Source organism: Pseudorca crassidens, chromosome 3, assembly GCF_039906515.1.
Source record: "Pseudorca crassidens isolate mPseCra1 chromosome 3, mPseCra1.hap1, whole genome shotgun sequence".
Taxonomy (NCBI): Eukaryota; Metazoa; Chordata; class Mammalia; order Artiodactyla; family Delphinidae; genus Pseudorca; species Pseudorca crassidens.
Genome location: NC_090298.1, coordinates 158,784,135 through 158,808,989, shown reverse-complemented (window position 1 = coordinate 158,808,989; position 24,855 = coordinate 158,784,135). Strand labels below are relative to the sequence as shown.

At 54.0% G+C, this 24,855-nt stretch overlaps 1 protein-coding gene across 3 annotated transcripts in view; it reads left to right on the top strand.

Annotated features, from left to right (window-relative positions):
- The window catches only part of BRD4 (bromodomain containing 4), a 43,228-nt gene that overhangs the window by 13,144 nt on the left and 5,229 nt on the right, over positions 1-24,855 (top strand). The window contains exons 4-14 of one of the 3 annotated variants that reach the window (XM_067733043.1): positions 1,033-1,168; positions 2,799-3,088; positions 3,768-4,133; positions 5,018-5,146; positions 10,727-10,936; positions 11,691-11,890; positions 12,197-12,531; positions 13,640-13,750; positions 22,948-23,000; positions 23,135-23,498; positions 24,123-24,716. In XM_067733043.1, coding sequence (XP_067589144.1) covers positions 1,033-1,168; positions 2,799-3,088; positions 3,768-4,133; positions 5,018-5,146; positions 10,727-10,936; positions 11,691-11,890; positions 12,197-12,531; positions 13,640-13,750; positions 22,948-23,000; positions 23,135-23,498; positions 24,123-24,716 — 2,788 coding nt within the window. The remainder of the gene's footprint in view (positions 1-1,032; positions 1,169-2,798; positions 3,089-3,767; positions 4,134-5,017; positions 5,147-10,726; positions 10,937-11,690; positions 11,891-12,196; positions 12,532-13,639; positions 13,751-22,947; positions 23,001-23,134; positions 23,499-24,122; positions 24,717-24,855) is intronic. The other 2 variants (XM_067733045.1, XM_067733044.1) reach the window with 2 other exon arrangements.

The following is a 24,855-nucleotide window of genomic DNA, read 5'->3' as shown; positions in this document are numbered from 1 at the left end:
AGAGTCCAACGAGAGGAGACCATTGGCGACAGAGGTAAATGGGACCGCTGGTTTTGCCTGTGACTGGGTGTGTTTCTTTTGAGGCCAAAAACATTTTGGTCATGTTTCCAAGCTGTCCTTGTTAGCTGGAAGCGTGTGCTTCTGATACCCTTGGGACTTTGGTTCTTGAGCATGTCTAGTAGAGAAGGTGTGAAAGGGACAGTGACGACGCATTAAAAAGTCTGTTTGGATGACACAAATTGTCAGGAAGGAACCTACCAAGATATAGTTGTACAAAGGTGTGCTCAAACAGAAACCTAAATATGAGAGAGGGTACAGTGGGGCCCACCCGCCGCATCTGGAACTGTGGACATGACCATTGATAGCTAATGGCCATAGAATCAAGTGTTCCCTTATAGGGTCTTACATGTAGACATAAATATCACTTAACCCAGTAGCCAAACCATTCAGCTCGATTGTGCCTTGAAGCCAGATCATTTGTTTAAAGTCTCAGCTCTCACCACTAGGTTTAAGGGAAATGTGGACAGATGAGGTTCTCCATTTAGAGCTGAGTGGGAACAGCATGTGGCAGAGTGGGGACCCATAAGGCAGTGTGAAGTAGACATTTCCCCAAGCCCCAGTGAGCTGCTTTGGCGATATACTAGGGAACATTATTGGAGCCCTGTTCATGTATCTATGGCAAGAAATCCTGTGTAATTCAAATAATTCTAGTGAAGTTGCATTATGTCGAAGGAGGCTCTAGTGCAAGGAGGGCCCCTGTGTGTGATTGGCAGTGCTTGATAGATACTTAAGGCATTGGGATGGTTTCTCAAGCCAGAGGTTAAAAGACTAGAGAGGCAGCAGACCTGCAGGCATATGAAGCTTCCATGATGCCAGTTAGGATAGCTATGTTTTGACCCTTTAGGGTTTAGATTGGGGAAGGACCCTGAATATGATGCTCCACACTTTGGGGCATAGGGTGGGGAGCTCTTTTTCTGTCTAGAAAGGTGGGGAGGGCTTTCCAACCCTCACCACATGTGTCTCCTCTTTTAGCCTGGAGATGACATAGTCTTAATGGCAGAAGCTCTGGAGAAGCTCTTCTTGCAAAAAATCAACGAACTGCCCACTGAAGAAACTGAGATCATGATAGTCCAGGCAAAAGGAAGAGGACGTGGGAGGAAAGAAGCAGGTAGGGTACCTTCCGTGTCCCCAGCACTATTAGCTTCACACTGAAATAGCCTGTGGCAAAGTGGGGACCCAGAAAGCAGTGTGAAATGGGCATTTCCGCAAGCCCCAGTGAGCCGCTTTGGGGCTATACTGGGGAACAGTAAAGCAGGGAAATTGGCTTTATTTCTCCCTAATCTTTGCCAGCCTTCTCCAATTTCACTGGGAGACTGGGAGTGGTGGGAAGACAACTATATTATACACTCCCTGCCTTGTTGCTGTTTGGGTATGGTGAGGCCAGGTTCATCAGGGGAACCAGCCCAGAGGGTCATATGACCATGTGACCCTCCAGCAAAGTAGGAAAAATTGAGCCTAGCCTTTTTTGATGGACTTCAGTTAAAAAGAAAGTACAACTTTTTCAAAGCATTTTTAAATTATTTGAATTCTTCATCCCACCAGTGCTATAGTCAGTCTTTGTTTTTCATTTTAGATAAATTAACCTGATCAAGGGCAGTTTTAATTAATATTCCAGTCCTAGAGCCTTAAGGTTTGTTATTTGAATTATTTATTAATACACTTGTGTTGGAGCCATGTCTGCTATTTGATAGTCTTCTGAAGTCAAGCCCTCTTTGTCTATCTTAGCACCTACCCCTGCCCCCAAGCCTGACACGGGATTCCGAAGGCCAGCTGGTAGGGAGTAGCCTACTCATGAAATGTTTCTGTCTAGGAAAAGTTTAAACAGCTGCCTTCTGCATCTTGCCATCCGCAGCTCCGTGCTGCAGAAAGGTGATGTTTGCAAGGTAGCCTGTGCTGTGAGTTGTTTGCTTCTCTAAGGAGTGGGCTTTCACGTGACTTCCTATCCCACGTGGAAGTGGTGGTTTCATGGGAGCAGAGGGGGTTGGCTAGATCCCCTGTAGTGCTGAGGGGTAGCCAAGGAGAGCTGGTCTTGAGGGTCACCCCTTAGCCATGGAACCTGCCCAGAGGCGTCCAGTATCCTTACGACCAAGGAGCCCCATCCTCCCTTCCTGGGACAAGGGGTTTGGTCTTTACATGGGGTGGATGTAGGGCCTCGTGTGTTTCGGCTCACCCACACAACTGCAGGGAGGCAGTCTGAGCCGGTCATGAAGGGCAGCAGCCGTCCAGCCTCCCCCTGTGATTCAGAGAGGTGGGGGTAGCCAATTTCCAGAAACCTTGGCCAGGGCTGCCGATTCCGTCCCCCTGCCAGAAATGCTTACTCAGAAGGCAGTGTTTCTGGGAATGAGGACAGCTCTGCCTGAAAGCACCAAGGAGCATTTTTTTGCTGTCACTGTCCTGGTGCTGACTCTCAGCGTGTGTTTCCTGTGCCTTTGGCTCAAGCCTTCATGCTCGTGAAGGGGTCTCTGTGCCTGAGTCCCCAAGTCAGGACTTGGAGCCAGGACACCCCAGGAAGTGTGGAATGTGGTGTGCCACTGCTCTCAGAGCCCCCTGGGACAGGTGGACAGATTTGGCTGAGGTCCAAGGTATTTAGGCTGTTCTGTCTCTTAGACAAATAGTTACAGAGACACTGTGTGCCATGCCCACGCCGATGTGTGCTTGCCACGTGTGGCAGTGTCCCCACAAGGTCAGCCGGCATGCAGACATGGCATCTAACCACCTGTCCCTTTTATGATTGGTAGGGACAGCAAAACCTGGCGTCTCTACGGTACCAAACACAACGCAAGCATCGACTCCTCCGCAGACCCAGACCCCTCAGCAGAATCCTCCACCCGTGCAGGCCACACCTCACCCCTTCCCCGCTGTCACCCCAGACCTCATCGTCCAGACCCCTGTCATGACAGTGGTACCTCCCCAGCCACTGCAGACGCCCCCACCGGTGCCCCCCCAGCCACTGCCCCCGCCCGCACCAGCCCCCCAGCCTGTGCAGAGCCACCCGCCCATCATCGCGGCCACCCCACAGCCTGTGAAGGTGAGCGTCCTGTGCGTGTGTGTGGCCTAGCCTGACCACTGGCTGACTCCGGTCACCTCAGCTAGATGACCCTTGCCTCCCCTTCCACTCCATTATAGTGAGGCTTACAGAAGACAGTCACCTATCCTTGCTGATGCTTCTGGCTCCCAGGGCACTTGTGGGTAGTTAGGACCTGGGGGGATCAAGCTGTGTTTAAATCAGCACAGCCTAAAAGCTGTTGTCTTGCTGACCCACAGATCCCATAATTGTGTAACACCTCCCAGGGGGTTGCTGCCCCCCTTCCCATTTCTAATTTAGACTGCATATTTGCAGATGCTGTCTAAATAGTCTCTGAAATGTGCCTCCCATGGGTGGCCAGAGTGACAGAGGTTGGCTGTGGGAGAGGTCCCTGGCATGTAGGAAACTGCTTTCAAAAGTCTCTTTGGCCTCTGGTGAGCAGATCCCACACTTAGTTGTGTGCTTTCTCCTGCCACTGGCAGGGTCCTGTCCCAGCTGCAGAACAGAGTGGTGGGACAGGGTTTCCCTGTCTTCAGTCCTTCACCTGTGGAATTTACCTTTGGGCCCTGTTCCCTGTGAGTGTTGAGACCCTAGAAAGGACCTGGCTTCAGGAGTGACCCTGAGGGCCCGCTGTGCCGGCCGCTGCCTCTGACCGTGCCTATCGCGCCTGTGCTCTCGGCAGACAAAGAAGGGGGTTAAGAGGAAAGCGGACACCACCACCCCCACCACCATCGACCCCATTCACGAGCCACCCTCACTGCCCCCGGAGCCCAAGACCACCAAGCTGGTGGGCCCCCGGCGGGAGAGCAGCCGGCCTGTTAAGCCTCCGAAGAAGGACGTTCCCGACTCGCAGCAGCACCCAGCGCCAGATAAAAGCAGCAAGGTCTCAGAGCAGCTCAAGTGCTGTAGTGGCATTCTCAAGGAGATGTTTGCCAAGAAGCACGCAGCTTACGCCTGGCCTTTCTACAAGCCCGTGGACGTGGAGGCGCTGGGCCTGCATGACTACTGTGACATCATCAAGCACCCCATGGACATGAGCACGATCAAGGTTAGTGGGTGTGCCCCTGGAGCTGGGGAACGGGCTCCCCGGGACAAGGAAGGCCAGCACCTCTGAGGCCTGTCCAAGAGGAGGGCCCAGTCTTACTAGCTGTCTAGGCTCTTCTCACCAGCCCAGGGAAGCCCAGTGCCCCCTGCTGGAGATTATGGGGACATCATCTGAGATCATGTGGTCATTTTGGTCACAGACAGCAATGCTGCCCTTTCCCTCATCTGAAGATGAGCCCTTTTGTGGCCTTGAGGCCCAGTGCCCATAGATACTTTCACTCGGTAGATGCTCCTGGAGAGTTTGGGGAGTGGTGACTTTGCCAGGCTCTATGTCATGAAGAAGGCCTTGGTGTCTCTTAGTAAAGGGCACACAAGTGCTGGCATTTTCACTGTAGTATTCTGAGGCCTTTTTGGTTTTGTTTATTTTAAGCCTTTTGGCACTTTTTTCCTTCTGAGAGTGGAGTAAGCCTGCCCAAACGTGGGATGGGCAGAGCAGGGGACATTGCTGTGTTCCTTTTGACCAGCCCTGTCTGATGTCACCAGGACAAGTACAGGCCAAGTCAGAACTGGGCCCAGCCCTCCCTTTGCAGTTCTGGCTTAAGCAGTATCTCTGTGGCTTCTCTGTCCACTTGCCTTTTAGCCAGGCACAGTGGGTGGGTTTGGATGCTAGCAGGGCAGTTCCTCGCCCTGAGACTTGGTGTTGGAGTATCTCCTTGTCCACCTGGTGCTGAGAACTGGGGTGATAACCTCTCCCCACTATCGTCTGGGTTAAACCCAGAGCCATTGAGAAGTTGACTTGCTCCTTCCTACAGGCAGCCCTCCTTGCTGCCACCTCCCCATTGGAGTAGGGGCAGCCATGGCTAACCAGGACCCGTCCTGTCTTTCTAGTCTAAACTGGAGGCCCGTGAGTACCGTGATGCTCAGGAATTTGGTGCCGATGTCCGATTGATGTTCTCCAACTGCTACAAATACAACCCTCCTGACCATGAGGTGGTGGCCATGGCCCGCAAGCTCCAGGTGAGGCTCTGGGGGAGCTCCGGGTGTGGGATCCTGCAGAGGAGCAGGCTGGCTGGGGTCCTGGGTGGGCCAGGCCACTATGGGCCTTGGCAGATTTTGTCACTTGCTTTGGTATAATGCCATGTTGCTTTGGAAGAGTGGACTAAAGTCAGGATAACACATAAATTTTACATTAGGATTATCTCCTTATAATTAAAGCAGGGTGGTTGGTTATGGTCTTGGGCATTTTGGATTTTGGGGTGTTCCACTGAAAGCCCCCCACCCCCCTGCATTCGGTTGCCCTTGGCTGGAAGAGTGCGTGTCCTGTGCATGGCCCAACCTCTTCTCCAAAACAGACCTGTCTCAAGTCGGCGAGGGACACTCTTGCCAGGTAGACAGTTTGTCACAGTTCTGAGCTGAAGTAACTGCCCAACTGTGGGCATTTCTTCACCAGAGCCTTGAAAGCCTTTGTTTGCCTTCCCGCTCCAGGGCGGCTGCTTCTAGATGTTCTGTGTGGCCATGATGCACTAATGGGTGGGATTCGTAACCCCTTCAGGTTGATTCTGGGTGATGTACGCTGTGGAGTGCACACATGGGTGGAAGGGAGGGGCAGATTACAGCATAAATATGTGAACTAACTCCACTTTTTTCTATTTAAAAAAAAAAAAGGAAAAGCATATACCCAAATTTAAACAGAGACATATATTTGGGTAGAACAATGAGGAGTTAAAAATTATGGAGAAAAAAGTCGATATTTAATACTGTTATAATCTGTTTTATTATTTGAAATTACACATAATAAAAATTCCCAGCCTCTTCTCCCCAAGGTCCCACGTTGCACTTCTGCTTTCAGGGTCAAAGCAGACTGTGGGCTGAGCCACCTGCTGTCACAAGGTACAGGTCCAGTCTGCACATCCTGCATCAGGTCCTCTCCTGGCACCTGGGTGGGCCTTTCTCAAACCAGGCTTTCTCAGCCATCTGTGAAATGTTTCCAGAAGCAAGGCTTGCAGAAGACCTTTGGTGACCTGTGGGTTGGTGTCTATCAGAGGTCACCTGAGCCCTGCTTGCCCACCTGCCTTCCAGCTCTGTTAACTCCACACGTTGTCATGCATTCACCAGCATAGTGTCTCCTATGTCATCATGTTGGAGCCAAGGCATGGTCCTCTTTGTTCTTTCACTGCAGCCTGTCTGGGTTAGCCTTTAGTGCTCTGAAACTCTAGGTGTTTAAAAAAAAAAAAAAAAACTTACTAGCATGGATCTGGCTATTGTTAAACACACTCAGACTTGAAGGTTTGTATTTCTACTGGCTGTTTATTAGTTTTATTTTATCTGAGGTTTTTTGTTTAGTTCTGTTTTATGTTTTTGGAAGGGGGACTCTCTTTAATTCAGTGCTATGTTGTCTGCTTTCTTCACAAAGCTTCCTTTTTCAGTATTTACTTTTGCATTTCCCATCCTTGAAGCAGATCAGGGTTTATAACTTTTCTGCAATCCTCATATGTAGCCACTAGGTGGCAGTGGTGCCCAGAGAGAGAGGGGGAGGGAGGGGGAGAGGAGAGAGGAGAGAGGGAGGGAGGCACACCCACCCGCTTTCCCCATTCTCTCTCTCCTTCTTCTCCATGAGGACTTGGATAGCATTTGCCCAGATTAATACCCATGCCCTTTATTTGCCCTCATGCAAACAGCTAAACCAAAACAAGTTCTCTGTCAGCACCAAAGATCACTATTTTGAGCGACTTTATTTAAAAAGAAGAAAGAAGATATTCTCTGATATATTTTAGCTCTTCGTCTTCCTAATTTTTGTGCCTGTTTTAAGGCTTTTTTTTGTTTCTTTTGCTTTTTTTTCCTTCTGGGAGTGGCATGAGCATGCCCAGACACGGGATTTGCTCATAGCAAGGGCACTGAGATATTTGCCACAAAGCAGCCTCTTTTCTAAACATTGACTCCAGACACCAGGCTGGATGGGACAAGGTCCTTGCTCTCGAGGAGGGTCCACTTCAGGTGGGGGGAGGGGGCAGTGCGCAGTGGGCCACTCAGCACGAGGCTGCCTCTGCCCCCAGCTTGCTTTGTCCCTTGCAGGTTGGGTCTCCACGCTGTTGAAAGTAACATGCCAGGAGGCAGGTGGGGGTGCCTGATTCAGCCCAGTTGACGTGGCAGGCCCCCTGTGTGGACTTTTCCTCTAGAAGGCAGTTCCTGTATTTTGTAGCATCTTGAGCTGTGTTTTCTTCTTTCTTTCGAAGCTTTCTAGGATCAGCATGGTTTAGGTGGCAAGATTACCCACTGGGGAGGAGGAGTAACAAAATCCCAGCCCTTGTTTGCCTCAGTAAGAGGTGTTGGGATCTACTGTCCCTTAATTAGGCTGTGCCCAAAGACTGGGATTTACCCAGAAAGTTTTACGGGAAATGATCCACTTTATATTCCTCTTTCAGCCTGTAAATTCTGGGCCTTTAGAAAACCCACATCCCGCCACCTGGCAGCTGTGGTCACAAAGATAGTCAGGAGCCCCTGGGCTCAGGGTTTCCTTGGGAGCCTGAGTGTGGCTTGAGCTGAGGGCTGCTAGCCTAGCTGCTGGGCCCAGAGCTGCTGGTGGTACTGTCCTCTACCCTCTGTTCTATTGTGAAGTGAGGAGTAATTTAGGAAGTTTTGCACCTATGTGGATTACCAGAGTTTTATTTTGAGAGAAAGTGCAAATTCATGGTGGTACGCAATTGTTTTTACGGCAAGGGAAAAAATTAAACTGAGAAAAGTGTGTTGGGGTCCTGCATTAGATCCCAGAGGTAGGAAGCTTGTGAAGCGTGTGTGAGAGTGTGTTTGTGTATCTGAGTGTTCACTCACGGCCGCATCCCCACCACCTGGCACCTCGTGTGCCTCCACGGCCTACATTGTACTCCCCACCTCTGTGCCCTGGTTTTGCCCAGGTATGGCTAAGCCTCACAGCAGTATCCAGGCATGGCCAAAGAGGGGCCGACTGGGCAACACCTTCTCCTTGGGTCTCCACCTGTGCTCAGCTGCAGGCTGATTTGCCTGGGAGTCTTCGGACACTGCAACCTCCCAGCACCTGAGCATCTCTGTTTCACTAAAGGGGAAGCGGGGAGCTCCCTCCATGAATCTGATGTAGCCCAGAGTAGATGGCCCTGGTCAACATTCCAGCGAGAGGAGATACTTACTCTCTGAAACCAGTGTTCTTTCTGATATTGAGAATTGCGACATGGCTCAGATTCTTGGAGTGGGGTGGAGGTAATGTCACACCAGGCGGAGTAGATGGGTTCATCTGAATACACTGCCAGCTCTGGTGCAGGAGCCCTGAGCCCCTGCTCCCCTGGTGGGTGCTGGTTGTTGGTGTTCACTGCTCCTTTCTGTCACTGTCCTCCCTCATGACATACTTGCCCTGGGTATCTCATCGGGTTTTACCATCCTCTTATCTGCCCCCACGCCCCTTTGATCTTTCTTTTGTACCATTCTCCTGGGTGTCTACAGCTATTGTCCTCCTCTCATTCTTAGGTCTCAAGTTCCCCAAAGGCTCTTTGCCACCCCTTGCTGTTTCTACCTTAGCACTTACGGCACTGTACAACTGTTTGTGTTCACCCCTTCAGGACAGGGAGTACATCATTCTTGTTTGCCACAGAGCAGGTGCAAGTCTCAGCCACTTGGGAAGGTTTTCTGCAGCAGCCCTTAGCTCATTGGCACACAGGCCCGAGTGTGTTTCCCAGTATGTCCCCCACTTGGGCTGATGCAGGTGGGAGGATGATGGGTCATTCAGCTGGGCACAGCCAGGAGGCAGGCAACCCACCTGGCTTTTGTCTCATGCTCCTTGCTGTTTGGTCTTGGGGCTTTGGGAGGGCAGGGACCAGAAGCAGCTGGGGAGGGGAAGGAGGGCTTAGGGCAGGTGCCACCCCCATTTCTACAACAGTCACAGCCTGTGGGTCAGGAACAGGGATGTCCTTGTGGTAAGGGTAGAGCTGTCTGGCAGCTGCTGTTGGGGGCTAGGTTCACAGACCAGTGGCACGAGATAGCTTCCACTTGGTAAAGTGTCACCTCCCAGCAGCGCCAAGTGCTTGGCCCTGCTTGCCACCCTTCTCCCTTCTTGGGGTCCTGATGCCCTAGCACCTTCTTAGACACATTTCTCTAAGAGCAGGCCTCGCTCTTTCAGATGCTCATGTGGGTCAGTCATGGACCTGAGCCTGCCCACATCCAGGGCACTGTGAGCAGAGAGGGTCTTGCTCACCTGGTCTGAAGGCCCCCTCTCCCTGGCAGCTTGAGTGATAATGGTATCTGGTCATCCCTCCTGTTTGTCTTCTCCGTTGCTCTCAGATCTGCTCCATGATTTATTTCTGATTAAATTAGAAAGTTTTTGCCTTTCTAGTACTTAAACTGAAAACCACTCAGATAGCAGAGTTCAGGCAGCACCTTGCTGAGAGGAGAACCTGCCTTGGAGGAGGCCGAACCTGAGTAGTCTGGAGGGGAGGGGACAGTACCACAGTTGTGTGGAATGCCTGCCCTGCTGCCCAGGTCACTCATTTCCAGTTTCCTGGGGGCGGGGAAACCTGAAGCTGCATTCCAGAGACATCAGGAGAGTCTTGTAGGGTGGGCTCTGTCAGATACACTCAAGTTTGAAATACCAGCCTTGGAGCTCTACCCCACAGCCCTTCTGGGCCATGCTGCTCTCTCCAACATGGATTCACACTTGAGGAAGGCCCCCCTTCTGTTATGTGAGTTGCTGTGTTAACTGACTTATTCCAGGCTTAAAGCAGGTCTCAAAATCCTACTGGAAAACCAGGTCTCAGGAGCTCCTGGGGTGGGATCCTATGCTCAGTAAGCCCAGGGTCTCTGCTCACGTTGCTTGCACCTCACAAGGCTGGCTGTCTCCCATAGCCTATTCTCAGCATCCCATATCTCGTCTATAACTTTCTCACATTTCTGGTGTACCCTGGAGATGCCTTAGGCAGTGGCATGGCCCTGCTCAGTGTTGTGCCCACTACAGCGAGGACTTGATCTCCTCACTGGCTGTGGGCTCTGTGCTGGGCACACTTCCACCTTGGGACCTTTGTTCCCTCTGGAACTCTAAAACTGCAGACCCCACCCGCTCCCTATGGGAATGTGAACCGTAAGACCCCTGTTCTGTTCACTGTTGTGTCCTGGTGCCCGGCCCACCGTCTGGAAGGCTCCCTTGAGATGTGCTGACTGAACGAGCATCAACCTGATGGGAGCCTCAGAGCACTCTTTCTGTGGGTCCTGTCCGGGCCTGCCATCTGTCAAGGATCCCCAGACTGATGTCCTCATTGGGCTGGCTATCTCTTGTGATGTGAGTCACCTGTCCTTACCTCAGCTGTGTCTCCCAGGGAGTCGGTGCCAGGCCATGTCGGGAGCACCTTTCTCCCCAAAGTGAGATTTGAAAGAGGAGTGTTGAAAGGGTTATCAGGGGGCCCTTGCCAGCCCCTCGCCTTAGTGATAAGGAAGGGGGTCACCATTGACTCAGCCCTCTTTGTTTCCTGTTGAGTCACCCCCAGCAGCCAGGGATAGTGTGACACTGGGCCACAGTCCAGGCACCCCCAGGGCACCCAGCAGCCCTCATGGGCACAGCTTCCCCCTACCCCTCACCTCCAGGATGTGTTCGAGATGCGCTTTGCCAAGATGCCAGATGAGCCCGAGGAGCCTGTGGTGGCTGTGTCCTCCCCAGCGGTGCCACCGCCCACCAAGGTTGTGGCCCCGCCCTCATCCAGTGACAGCAGCAGCGATAGCTCCTCAGACAGTGACAGCTCCACTGATGACTCCGAGGAGGAGCGAGCCCAACGACTGGCTGAGCTCCAGGAGCAGGTGAGGACACAGGCAGCCCCATTTTCAAACCAGAACCCCCCGCCACCCCCTACCTCCCCCCGCCCCAGCATGAGTTCCAGCATGAGCAGAATTCCCACTGGTCCCCTTGTGCCAGGTCAGGTGCATATTGTTCATACTTAAATGTACACTGTGGGTATGGAGATGGGGTGACGTGGCCGTTCCCTGGGCAGAGGTGAGGCTTTTGTATCCTTCTGGTATCTGGAAGAAGGAGGCCGAGCCAGCATATGGTGCGTCTCTTCTGGGGCTTCCAGGATGCTCCTCTCTCTACAAGCTGACCATTAGGCCTTTAGTGCCCACATGTGTCTATGCGCTCTTTTTTTTTTTTTTTTTTTTAATATTTATTTATTTGGCTACGCTGGGTCTAGTTGCTGAGTGCGGGTTCTTTGTTGCGGCATGTGGGTTCTTTTAGTTGCCACGTGCAGGCTCTAGTTCCCTGACCTGGGAATGAACCTGTGCCCCCTGCATTGGGAGCGCAGAGTCTTAACCACTGGACCACCAGGGAAGTCCCTGTCTATGCACTCTTGCCCAGCCTCTTTAGGGATCCTCTTCTTGGAACCAGCATGGTCATGGGGCTTGAGTGGCTCCTCTGACAAGGAGGACACTGGGCCACCCTGGGAGTTCAGGGTCTGGGTGGGCATGGGCACTTTGGATATCTAGTGAGACGGCAGGTCGTGGAGCTGAGGGCCAGAGACCAGGGTGACGGGATTGTGTGTCTTGCTTGTCTGCTCCACAGCTCAAAGCCGTGCACGAGCAGCTTGCAGCCCTTTCACAGCCCCAGCAGAACAAACCAAAGAAAAAGGAGAAAGACAAAAAGGAGAAGAAAAAAGAAAAGCACAAAAAGAAAGAGGAAGTGGAGGAGAATAAGAAAAGCAAAGCCAAGGAACTTCCTCCCAAAAAGACCAAGAAAAATAATACCAGTAACAACAACACAAGGTCTGTGGGTCACCCCTACCCCCACCAGTGCCCCTAGTCCAGATGGGGACAGTGGGGAGGGAGGCTGCCTCTCTGCTCTTTTTTCTGGGATGGGCCTTTGAGGGAGAGAGGATAGCAGGTAGCATGGTGCAGGCGGCAAGACAAACCAGAGCAGCCCCCCAGTTCACCATTTGTGGTCTCAACTGCAGCCATGTGCTCCCAGGAAGGTGCTTCCAGTGCCCCCTGTTTCCTGTGAAGACCACTGGGTGGGGGTGTGGAAGCCTCCCCAAGCCCTAAATGGAGAGATATGTGCCCACCTTCCCCCAGGGACCCATTCTTAATGGTGTCTGCATCACCCCATCGTAGCAAGAAGGAGCCAGCACCCATGAAGAGCAAGCCCCCTCCCACATATGAGTCGGAGGAAGAAGACAAGTGCAAGCCCATGTCGTATGAAGAGAAGCGGCAGCTTAGCCTGGACATCAACAAGCTTCCTGGTGAGAAGCTGGGCCGCGTGGTGCACATCATTCAGTCGCGGGAGCCCTCACTCAAGAACTCCAACCCCGACGAGATCGAGATTGACTTCGAGACCCTGAAGCCATCCACCCTGCGTGAACTGGAGCGCTATGTCACCTCCTGTTTGCGGAAGAAAAGGAAACCTCAAGGTGCCCTTGGGCACCCTGGGGCGGTGGCGGGGGGTGGTGTTCCCAGTCCTGGGTGAGGGAGAGGGCTGGGCAGATGGGCCAGGCTGCTACCCTTGCACCTCTAGTAATGAGGCCCCTGTTGGCACCTTCAGGTAACTGCCTTCCAGTCTCGGCCCTCATTCTCTGCAGGCTTGCTTTCCTTCCGATTATAAAATCTGCATTCTTGACATAGAAACCTCTGAAGGTTTGTGACATCAGACTCAGCCCTAGGCTTATTGGTGCCTTTGTTGATCTCTCTGGCTGCTGGCCATCTGCGGTCCACCTGCACCTAGGTGTCCTAAGCCTTGCTCTGAGCAGCAGCAGCTTTCGTCCTTAGCTTCCTGCCTCTGAGTCTTCCCCAGAAGCCACCCCCCTACGTCTTTGGGGTCTCTGGGCATGGGGGGTGTGGCTAGGAGGAAAGGCATTAAGTTGGCACTGTGCCTGCCTGCTGTCTTCTCTAGCTTGGTGTGACACCCCCCCTCCCCCACCCGCAGGTCTTCCAAGCAGCTCTTTTGTGTTATCAGTGCCTTGTCTTGGCTCACAGCTTTTGCGTTAGAACCAGTAGGACTTAGGATCCACATCAGGGCTTTGCACACAGCCTTCATTCCAGCCCGGACTGACTCCTGGGGTCCTTGGCACACACACACACCCCATCCTCCGCCCAGGGTGCCACACAGTGACACTTGCCTCAGTCTGCACACTGAGGTGCTGGGAGATCCCTTGGGGCTCTTTCCTTGTCTTGTTTTGTCTTTGACTGTAATGTCCCCTTTAGGTCCTCTTTACCCACTGTCAGAAAAGTAGCTGAGGGAGCATAATCACAGCAGTCCCTTGTGTTAGAGAATTTCCTCCTGCCCTGGTCTCTTAATCCTTGATGAACCCTGTAAAAGGGTACTTTGAGAGATTGGAGGGACCTTGAAAGTCCAGTGTAAGCCAAGTGTTTGGCTGGCGTGCATGGTAGGCTAGCTGCTTACCATTGGGAAATGTGGGTCTGGCCGGGGTTCGGAAGGATTGCAGCCGGCCGTTAGGAGCAGCCTTCGGGCTCGTGGGACTCAGGGCCCTGCCTGACTCTGTCCCTGTTGCTTTATTGCAGCTGAGAAAGTTGATGTGATTGCTGGCTCCTCCAAGATGAAGGGCTTCTCATCCTCAGAGTCGGAGAGCACCAGCGAGTCCAGCTCCTCTGACAGTGAAGACTCTGAAACAGGTTAGGTGTCTAACTTAGAGTCTTGTCGGAATCCTGCCTGTGCTCCATCCTGTGTCCAGGCTACCAGAAACCAGAGATGGCAGTCATAAGAACTTGCTGGGCCCTCCCATCTGTCCATCTACTTGGTCACCATGTTAATCTCTAACTGGGGGCGGGGGTAACCCTGCACCTGCCCCCACACTACCCTCGACCTGGGCTGGGGCAGGGAAGACAGGTAGCCAGGGGTATTGACACTGCAGAGACCTGGGAAAGAAGGGGTGGGAGCAGATGATGGAATTGATCTTAGCGTGAGCCTGCCCAGCCTCACAGTCTTCCGTGTGTCACAGTTGCATGCAACACAGCCCTTTCAGGTGATGTGATTTGGCAGGTGTGGAGCAGTCTGCTTTTGGCCCTGCTGTTCCTGGGGCTTAGGGCACTGCCATGCCCCCCATAGTGTGCTCACTGCTGCATTGGCTACTCCTAACTGCACGCACTTGGACATGCGTGTCCTGTACCTCTAACAGTTCCTTCTCTCCATGCTCCATGGGCGTGCATTTGTATCCACTGGTGCGCCTGAGCAGCAGCTTTGACACGGGAGGTGGGGGCAGGTGGAGATGCTGAGAGCTGTGCCAGTGGTGGGGAAGGGGACCTTTTCTCCAGATACAAGCCCTCCTGGTTATTCTCAGGGGAGCAGATGCTCAGACTGGCCCAGAGGAGAGGCTAGGGAAGAAGCCTGGTGACTAGCCTGTTCTGTGAGGTGGAGCTGGCCTTCTCTGGGTGAGCAGAGTTGTCCCTGGGCAGGTCTAACTCTATCAGCTGAGCAGACAGTCTGTGGACCACCCGCGAGCCTGCCCTGGGACCCTGGGTGTGCCCCTCCAGGCAGGCTGCAATGTGCACATCCACAGTGGGAAACGTGTGTTTGGGCAACGAAGACTCCTGGCATATTCTTTCATGTACCTATTTTGTCCCTGATATTTTATTTTAACTGGAAATAAATGATAAGCTCCACTTTGTTCACATAAATAATGTGACCTGGTGGTGCCAAGGAAGTTTGAGGATCATTTGCAGCAGTTGGAAAGAGTGAAGCTGCCCTGAGGTGTGTGGGTCCACAGGTCCTCCTGTGGGCTCAGCCTGCCTCTGTCCAGGGAAGCTGGGGACAAGGGGGCCTCTGGGTCTTGTCACTGCTCCTCTTCCCTTTTATAGTAAGGACACCAGGTTTCCCAAGTGTTGGGGGAGGGCTCAGGACTACCTCATTTTCAGTGGGCCAAAGTGACATGAAAGTCACTAAGTATATTCTGTATTTATTGAGCTCCTATTGTATGCAAAGATTGCTGTGAGTAGTTTGCTGGCTGCCTCTTTCTCCATCCTTAACCATTTTTTCTTTCTTCCTAACCAGCTCCCCCTTCCATTGCTTTTTTAAACCTGTCTACCAGCAGGGGGCGCCGCATCTGGTGCTTGCTCAGGCAGAGCTGGCCCCAGGCCAGGGCCCAGTGCCCTTAACAGGGTGAATGGCCATATTCTTGGGCTCAATTAGCATTCCTGGTGGCTGCTGACTTCTCACTTTCAGTGCCAGCCAAACCTCAGGTTTGTCTTTTCCTCTGGGGTTTTGTACCTCCTGCATTTTCTAGCAGGCTGTTTCTACTACGGGTTTCATAGCCTTTTCTCCTAAGGATCTGAACAACCAAAGAATACCCCAGAGGTTGAAATTGGCAACGGACCTGATAGCTAAAACAGCATGGTTTGGCCCCACCCACTGTGGCACCTTATGGGGCCATGACCATCACACCTGATGCCCCCGTTGCGAATCTGTGACTGTGGCCTTTGTCCCTGACTCCTGAGCTTCTGAGCGTCCTACAGCCCGCCTGCTGCCGCCTGCTGTGGAGTGACCATGACGGTATTTCTAGCAGCTCCCTGCTGCTGCCGAGATTTTTTTTTTTTTCCCTCCACATTTTTCCCCCTTTTAAAGAAGCTGGAAGGATTGTGCAACAAGTAATCTGAGAGTCCTGGGAACAGCTGTCCTGGCAGGAAGGAGGACGAGATTTACAGTCTCAGAGCCGCCAGCCTGCAGGCTCCCAGGCTCCAGCAGTCCAGCCCTGGCGGCTCCCTCGGCTGCCTCCAGCTCCTTCCTCTTCCCAGGCACCCTCCCCACCTTGGGTTTTACGAGCCTCTCTTTTGTCTTCGTGGTCCTGACTTTTCCTTTGCCTTCTGTGTGCGCTGGAGAGCTCTGTCGGAGGCCAGCTGAGAGCTTTTACTCTTGGGAGGGACCCACCCTATAGGTTTGTGCCCTGCAGCTCAGATGCTACAGGTTCCAAAGTGGGAGCCTGTGCCCTGGCACCACTGAATGTGGCCATCTGCCACCCCCATCCTGCACAGGAACCTGCACTTGCTCTCCGGGCAGCTCCTCCAGCAGCTGCTCGCGCTGGGTCCATGGAGCTGGGTAGATTTCTCTGACCAGTTACAGGTGGTTCTGCCTTGCGGGGGATGGGGCCTGGTGGGGGGCATTGAAGGTATTTCTCTTGGTGTTTGGGGGCTTAATTGTTTTGCCCTTCTTGTTCTTGTGTTTCCATTTGGATTAGTGCTGAAATTCCTAAGGGCCTATATTTGTCAGTTCTGCCGACACAGCCCTGAGACATGAATCACCAAAAGAAATTGAACCAGAGGCACTAAGTTGGGGCTAGGGCAGTGGTACGTGGACTCCTCTCTGGCCACTGTCCATAGACAAGGATGCTGCTAGCTGCTCAGGACATGGGGACTGGACCTTGGGGCAAGGCAGTGCGTCCACAGACTGGGGCGGAGGGGGTGTTTCTTTTCCAGCTCTGTCCCAGGCCACTGTGTGTTCCTCCTCCTGTTCAGGAGCATGCAGCACTGCTGGCCAGTCCCACGACATCTTTTGAACCCAGCTGTTACTTGAGTCGTGGTCTTCCACTGAGCTTTGATTCTGGTTAAACTCTGAATCAGCTTGAGGGACAGAAGGTGGTGGTACAAGTGCCACCCTCCCACTGCCCCTGAGCCATCTTAAGCTTTCACCCCATCACATTGCTGATGTCTGGCTCTTCCCAAATGCCACCCACAAATCTTTATGGGCAGGGGTGGCCACACAGTTCCTGTCACTCTCAAGAGCACCCCTGGCCTGGGCTGGAACAGGAGTTCAGGGAATTCTCTTGGACTTGATTTTGGTCTTTTAGTTGCAGAGGGAGCACACTCCAGCTATTTTAGTCTCCTGGTTTCCTTTTCCCAGGATCGGAGCATGTGGGTGTTTCTTAATAGCTCCAAGGGGAAAAGGAATGCTTGATGTTTTGGAAAGATTTGAGCTGGAAAGTGCAGACAGAGGCCATGGGGCATTCTTCCCAGACAACCAGCCTCAGCTTCCGACCCCCTGGGGTCCTGGAAGGACTCGGTTCCAGTCCCATCTTGGGGCCTGCTGCTGCCCACTCCAAGGGTGTGACGCACGCTCTTGGGGAGGGGGTAAGTCCCCTGGTGGGGGTGGGGGTAGGAAGAGATCTGGAGGACGGGGCTATAGCCAGTCTGCCTGCACTGCCAGGTGACCCTCACGCTCGCACACACACGCAGGGACGGATTTTAGGGCTTCATGGGCGAAGGTGAGCCTTGTGGAATGTGCCTTGAATGAGAGACCGGCCAGTGGGCGGGTTTTTCCCACATGCGCACTTGGGGACCATGGGAGTGCAGTGTTGGTTGCATCTGTGACTCTAACAGAAGCATCTGCTCTGCTATATGGGTGGGAACGAGCCCCACACCCCCTCCCCCATCAAGGGGAGCTGCATTCGATGCCTGGGACAAAGAAGGGACAACTTTCTTTCTCAACCTGTTTTTATTTTTTGTTTTTTTCTTCCTTAACAGTGTATGTAACTGGCTCCTCTTTTTATAATTTTTTTTGGTTTGTTTCTTGCGATTTATAGGAATGCAGAGGTGAGGCTGTTAGCTAGAGGTCCTGCACTCCATATCTTTCTTAGGGTCTTTTCCTACCTCCACCCAAGCCCTGAGGAAGGGTCAGCATCACCTCCTTGAAATAGACAGGTGCAGAAAAGCAGACCCTGGGGGATAAGATCAGAATCAGTGGGCGCCTAATGCGCATGGCACACCAGGCTGGTCTTCAGAAGTGATGGCAAGGAGGACAGGCAGGGTAGCCTCTCAGATGCAAAGACCAGTAAAGGAAACACCAGCATGCACTCGGCACATATGGAACTTGTTACTGGAAGCAGTTCTGTCTAGAAGCATAAACAGCATAAACAGACTCAGGCGGTTCTGGAGACATCCATACGTGCCAGATCCGAGGCCCTTCTAAGGGAAAGGTGGGTCTGTCCCCACCTGCAGCTGGCCAGGCAGGGGGTGGAACTCCTAGTCTGCGGCTATTCTCTCGTGCCCTGACAGCAAGCAGGGCACAGGAGGCTGGCTTGGTCTGCGGTTCTTCTGTTCTTATGACTTGAACGGTACATTCCACACCATTTCTCTCACACTGGTTTCTCTCTCCCTCTATGTAGGTCCTGCCTAATCATTGGACACGGACTCTTAATAAAACGGTCTTCAGTTCCAGATTCCTTCCCAGCAAGCTATAGCTTAAGTCCATTTTCTTCCGTGAAAGGGACAGGACTCCATCAAGTTATGGAATTCCTCAGAGCCCTGGGCCTGTCCCCTGGGGTGGATTAGTCATGTCCAGCAGCTCACGCCTAGTCCCGCCTCCGGGAAGGCTGCCTGCCTGGCTGCCCGCCCGGGCCTCCTGTGTAAAGACTGCCTGGCTGTCCTGCCCCGCCTCCCTGGTCGTCTGGGGTCCTCTGGGTGGGTGGCATCTCCCAGAGGGTGATGACAGTCCCCCCTGCACACGCATACATGTGGTGCTGCTCCGTGTGCAAGACCCCAACACAAATATGTTTTCTCTCCTCATCCCTCCCTCTTTTTTGGGGACTCTGGATCCTAACTGGTTCCCTCCTGGACCTTGCAATGACGTTAGCCCAGGGAGGATCTCATTCACCCTAAGGAAGAACACTGTAACATCTAGAGCTTCCCCAAGTGAGGAATGGGGCTTTAGAGGCGAGGCCAGCTGGGCCCAAAGGCTCACTGGGGCTGTCCCTCAGCATGCCTTCTCTCTGGTGACCTATAAGGCTCCATTAGCCAGAGGCTGTCACCAGCCACAGCTGATTCACAGCCCCCTGGAGTCCTCCTTTCTGTTTTCATTGTTCCCACTGTTTCTGTTGGGCATTTTCCCAACTTCTTTGGCCTCTTCTCCTAAAGTCACATAGGGAAAGTACTTCCTAAGCTGCCTCCCAATCCCTCCCTTCCCAGGTACTTAGAAGCAGGCTCCAGGAGCTGCCAGGCAGGCCATTAGTGAGGGGCGGCTGGGGAGGAGTGGCCGTGTAGCCAGTTGACCTGGCTCCTCTAGCCCATCATCCTTTCCTTTGGTGGGGATTGGGATCTGGGCTAGTGGCAAGAAAGGGTTCTTGAAACCCAGAGCACTGGACCAGTCAATCGTGAGGGCATCAGAGCCTTCGGGCCCTGTTCCATGCACATGCAAGTAGTCTCCTAGTCTTCAGTCCCCTAGAGTGATGACAGCTGCTGGGGATGGGGCAGGTCAGGGTGGCCACATAATCCAAGCCCTCTGAGAGGCACTAAATAGGCTTTTTTTTTTGCTCTAAAAATAAATGTCGGCCCTTTTTTGGTCATGAATCCAGCATCTCAACAGAAAACTGCCTGACGTGAAAAGTTCCCTAAGGAATAGCATCTGCATTTCAGAGAGCTTTTTTTGTTTTATATATAGTTTGTGTGTACTTCTTCAAGGCCTAACCATCTCCTGGCATCTTGGAGTCTGCCTTCTGCTGGAGCTGGAAGCAGGCTTGAGGAGGTGCAGTTGGCCACCGCCTGTGTGGAAACCCTGGCACTCCTCCCCAGCTCCTTGGGGCCTTGGGCCCAAGCAGCTCTAACTGCCCCAGACTGGCCTTGGCCTTGGGTTCCCGGTTCAGCCTCCCCAGAGCCTCCAGGGCCCTGCAGTGATACTTGGGAGTTCCTAGGCTGCTCCCTGATGCTGTAGCCGGTCAGCTTCCAGTCGAACTCATTCGCCAAACAGACTATTTTGAGCTGCCCTTTGGCCTGTTCCTGATGTGTTCCCAGTACAACTCAGCCTGGCTGGGGTCAGGGAGCTTCATGCCCGGAGATTCCCACAGGACAGTTGGGAAGCTGCTGGTATTGTCATTCTGGGAAGATTCTTCTGTCTTAGAACAAAAGTCAGGCTAGATTCCCACAGTGTCGGCCTGTTTGCCTCCCCACCCCTCCTTCCCACTCGTGTGCACATGGGCTGTAGCCACGGGCCAGCTGTCCTGCGTGGTCCTTGCAGCCTCGCTGTCCAGGGATCCCGTCCTTCTTGCCCGTGGGGCTTCCGTCTGGCAGAGAACCTGATCTTTAGATTCAAGCTGTCACCTATGCCCAGTGCCCCAGGAACAGAGCAGAGAGAGCAGAAGCCCACTCACGCCTTGTCGGCAGCCTCCAGCATGCGGACAGTGGGAGGTGCCAGCCGGGCCTGAGGAGTCGCTGTAGGAGGGGTGGGAGGCCTGGGCATCTGCTGGTGCTGAGACTCCCAGCCGGTTCAGTTGAGGGGCTACGCACCTCTGCCCTTACCTTCTATCCTGTCTCCTTCCCTTGAGTTGTGGGGGAGTGGGGAGAAATCAGTGTTTTAATCAGATTTTACAAAAACGTTTTAATTCTTTGTACAATTACCATCCTATGTAAAGATGAAACTTGTGTTGAGTTCAAGATTTTTATGGAATAAAGATCACACAGTACTTGAGGCCATCTTCATGTAACCCTTTCTAGAGAGTTTTGTGTGGGGGTGTCTTGGGGCTGGTGTGTTGTGAAGTTGTGCACTTCCTGTCTTGTCTTCCTACCAGTAACTCCAGCATGAGGCCCAGGACACGTGAGCCAGATGTGGCTGTCCCAAAGAGGCTCCAGCACCCCTTGGTCCCCACTGCTGGCCCCTTTAGTCCTCTTGTCCTGGTGGTCTGCTGTGCACCTCCCACCTTCTCTCCCACTCTAGGCCTGCCCCTCCCAGCACTTAATGTGGAGCCCTGGGATGGTACTCCCAGGGACCTTTCTAAGGCAGCTGAAAGCCACTCCCTGGATCCTTAAGGGCCCCATTGCACTTTTTCCCCTCTAGTTCCCAGATGGGCCTCTCTGCTCATGCCTGCAGGGAGATGGTGTGGGTTCAGAGCCACTGTCCCTCTTTTGTGATGAAAAAAAGTGTTTCCTCCCAAGGCCATGAGATGACAGGCCACTCCTACCCTGCCCAGCCTTCTCCCCATGACACAGTGGCCTCTCCTGGTCAGACTTGACCCATTGGTCCCCTCCCTCCAAAGGCATGCCAGCATGCAAGCAGCCGCCCCCAGCCTCCCCAGCTGCAGTTTCTGTTACTGGAATCCATGCTGGGAGAGGAGCCCAGCCTGGAGGAATGCTCTGGCTTCTTTCTCCCACTCCCTTGGGTCAGCAACCTCTGTGTACCATGCTTTATCCCTGTGTGTGTAGGGTCCGCTTGGTCCTGGGCCTCCAGCCTCTCCTTTTCCATCCTGCGGCTGCCAGACACCCTGTGGCCTGATCCTGCAAATCACCCAGATGGCTCCCTTTTGTATGTGTGACCCTCAAGAGTGTCCTCACCAGCTTTTGTATGTGACCCAAAGAGTTCTGCGCCCTGTATCCTGGCATCTCTCAAGTCTGGGTTTGGGGCTGGGCCTACAGTTCCTGTGTCCCAGGTGTCCCTAGTCGCTGCCATTTGTATGAGACATGTCTGTAGCTGCTGAGTTTTGTGTCACTGTCTTATCACTTGCATGGAATGGTGAGCTTTTGCAGGGCACAAAGTCCCTTCTCATCCCTTTTGGTGACACGTCGCACCAAGGCTGTGCACCTCACAGAAGTTTAGCACGGCCCTCCATGAAGCAGCTTTGGAGCTAGCAGTGGAGCTAGCCCCGCTTTGGGCAAAAGCGTGTGTCCTCCAACACCAGCAGCAAGAGCCAACACCCTGGCAAGGAGCTCAGGGAATGCCAGGCAAAGCCATGAGGTGCCTCTCAGTGACAGGAATCTGAAAGGCACCATGGGTCCTACCTCCCACCTGGTGGTTGGTGACTTCATTTCCTAGCCCTTGAGCACTGGCTGGGCTTTCTCTCCTCTGAGGTTTACACCCAGCAGTGTTTGGCAAGGGGCATCCAGCTGGCAAAAGTTCCTTAGCATAAGCTTCTAGAGTGGGGGCAGAGGGAGTCATGCTGGCTCTTGCACACTCCTCACAGAGACAGGCACACCCCAGATTTATCCACACAGTGGTGGCAACAAGCCATTGGCTCCTGAGAAACCGGGACACATACTGCTTTCTCCCTGCAGCACGTTGACTGTATCCCAACACAGGGACTTCTCTGAGGCTGGTCTTCTGAGAGGAAGGGGAGTCTGGCCAGTGTCGTCCTCCTCTGCTGGCAATGGCATTGAGTACCTCCCCCATTGGCTCCTGTGTCGTCCAGGGAGGCTGGCTGGCTGGCTGGCTTCTCTCTTCCTCCACAAAACGCTCATGCTTGTCAGCACTCTCTTCACCTGTCCCATGGCTCTGTGGCCAGGCCTTGGCCCATGCTGGCACCAGTGGTCTTTCTCAGCCCAACTCACGCATCTCTGTTTCGTCTGGGAGGGTGGGAAGGAGCGAGCCTCAGAGGGCAATGCAGTTGGAGGCCACCGAGTTGTTACTTTTTAGCTGTGTGACCAGAGCAAGTCCCTTAACTTCTCTGAGCCTCACTTTGCTAATCTGTAAAATGGACAAGATCATTTCAAACACCATGGTTGTTGCAAGGCAAAGCAGTTGGGGTGCAGATGCTCAGGTCACTGTAGAGGCTTCTGACCAGCAAATTGGAGGAGAAGTTGGGCAAGGAGGTTTCTCGTAGCTCAGTTCCCAGTGCATTTGGGTGTCATCTTTTAACGGAGCTGGTGGTCCGGAGATTGGCAGGCAGCTTTTCAGGCATGGTCCCTGCTAGGAAAAAGCAGCAGGCAACTGGGTAGGTGGCACCCCACATGTCTTTCCCTCCCCTGTGACCAACTTCCATCCCAGACAGAACCCAGCCACCCTCCCTCTCACTGTCACCGGTCCTTCTCCTGAACTCATCCTCTGTTTTCTCCTTGCTCTGCGTTCAAGGCCAGCTCCCAGTCTTCTCCCCCGTAGGCTCACCACCTTCTCTTTTCCTCCACAGAGATGGCTCCGAAGTCAAAAAAGAAGGGGCACCCCGGGAGGGAGCAGAAGAAGGTATGTGGTTTCGGGGGTGTCCTTTAGCAGGTGAGCAGTGGCCACCTGTCTTTTGGGGCCCTGGAGGGACCCTGTGTCTGACCCAGACGGGTTTGGCCTGCCTGACGTCAGCCTGTCTGTCTGTCTGTCTGCAGCACCATCACCACCACCATCAGCAGATGCAGCAGGCCCCGGCCCCTGTGCCCCAGCAGCCCCCACCGCCTCCCCAGCAGCCCCCACCGCCTCCACCTCCACAGCAGCAGCCCCCGCCCCCGCCCCCTCCGCCCTCCATGCCACAGCAGGCAGCCCCTGCGATGAAGTCCTCGCCTCCACCCTTCATCGCCACCCAGGTGCCCGTCCTGGAACCCCAACTCCCAGGCAGTGTCTTCGACCCCATTGGCCACTTCACCCAGCCCATCCTGCACCTGCCGCAGCCCGAGCTGCCCCCTCACCTGCCCCAGCCTCCCGAGCACAGCACTCCGCCTCATCTCAACCAGCACTCGGTGGTCTCTCCTCCAGGTGAGCTGCAACCACACCCGCAACAGTGTGGGGAGGTCCCCTTCCCACCCTGGTCTTACCACAGTGACAGGGCACTCTGGGCGACCTAGAGAACCCCTCTTAACCTCAGTTGTCTCTAAGGGGAGGTTAGCAGCTTCCCGGGGCCATTATGGAAATTACACGAGAGGCGCCAGAACAGGCCTTGCACAGAGAGAGAGTGCTTTGGGTACAGAAGACACTGATTCAGATCTTCTGCTGGGCCAGGCGTGGTGTGAGATGGAAAAATATGTGATCCTCTGTAGCTCCCAGTCAGGGATAGGGCTTTGAGAGGGCGCACAGCCTCAGCTGAGAGCGGACACACCTGTGGGAATCAGGAAAGACTTGCTCTGAGACCTGAAGGGCAAGTGCAGCAGTTGGAGGGAAGGGAAGGGAGGAGAGTTGGGGGCGTGGAGCACGGGGCAAGATGGTGAGGGGCCGGATCCTGTAGACCTCCCTGGATGCTGTCCTTATTCTGGAGCTTTTGGGAAACCAAGGATGGTGGAGAGGTTGCCAGTTGGAGGGAGACAAGTAGGAGGTCAGGATGGAGGAGACCCCGGGGGCCACGGGGTGTGTGAGCCTCACCACCCTGCTACTGTGTCCTTCCAGCTTTGCACAACGCACTGCCTCAACAGCCATCACGGCCCAGTAACCGAGCTGCCGCCCTCCCCCCCAAGGCTGCCCGTCCCCCGGCCGTATCACCCGCCCTGGCCCAGCCTCCCCTACTCCCGCAGCCCCCCATGGCTCAGCCCCCCCAAGTGCTGCTGCAGGAGGATGAAGATCCGCCTGCCCCACCCCTCACCTCCATGCAGATGCAGCTCTATTTGCAGCAGCTGCAGAAGGTGCAGCCTCCCACACCACTACTCCCTTCCGTGAAGGTGCAGTCCCAGCCCCCGCCCCCTCTGCCCCCACCTCCCCACCCCTCAGTGCAGCAGCAGCTACAACAGCAGCAGCAGCCACCTCCGCCACCGCCCCAGCCACAGCCGCCACCCCAGCAGCAGCACCAGCCCCCGCCACGGCCCGTGCATATGCAGCCCATGCAGTTCCCCACCCATATCCAGCAGCCCCCACCGCCCCCAGGCCAGCAGCCCCCCCACCCACCCACGGGCCAGCAGCCACCCCCGCCGCAGCCCGCCAAGCCTCAACAAGTCATCCAGCATCACCCTTCACCCCGGCACCACAAGTCAGACCCCTACTCAACTGGTAAGTGTCCCCCCACCAGCACTACCGTCCTGCCCCTGGGTTCTGGGGAGGCTGGCGCTAGGTCTAGAGTTTGGTCCTCAAGAAGCCAGAAGGGTCAGTTTGTGCTGCAGGCTGAGATGGGCTCAAAGCTGAGCCTCGA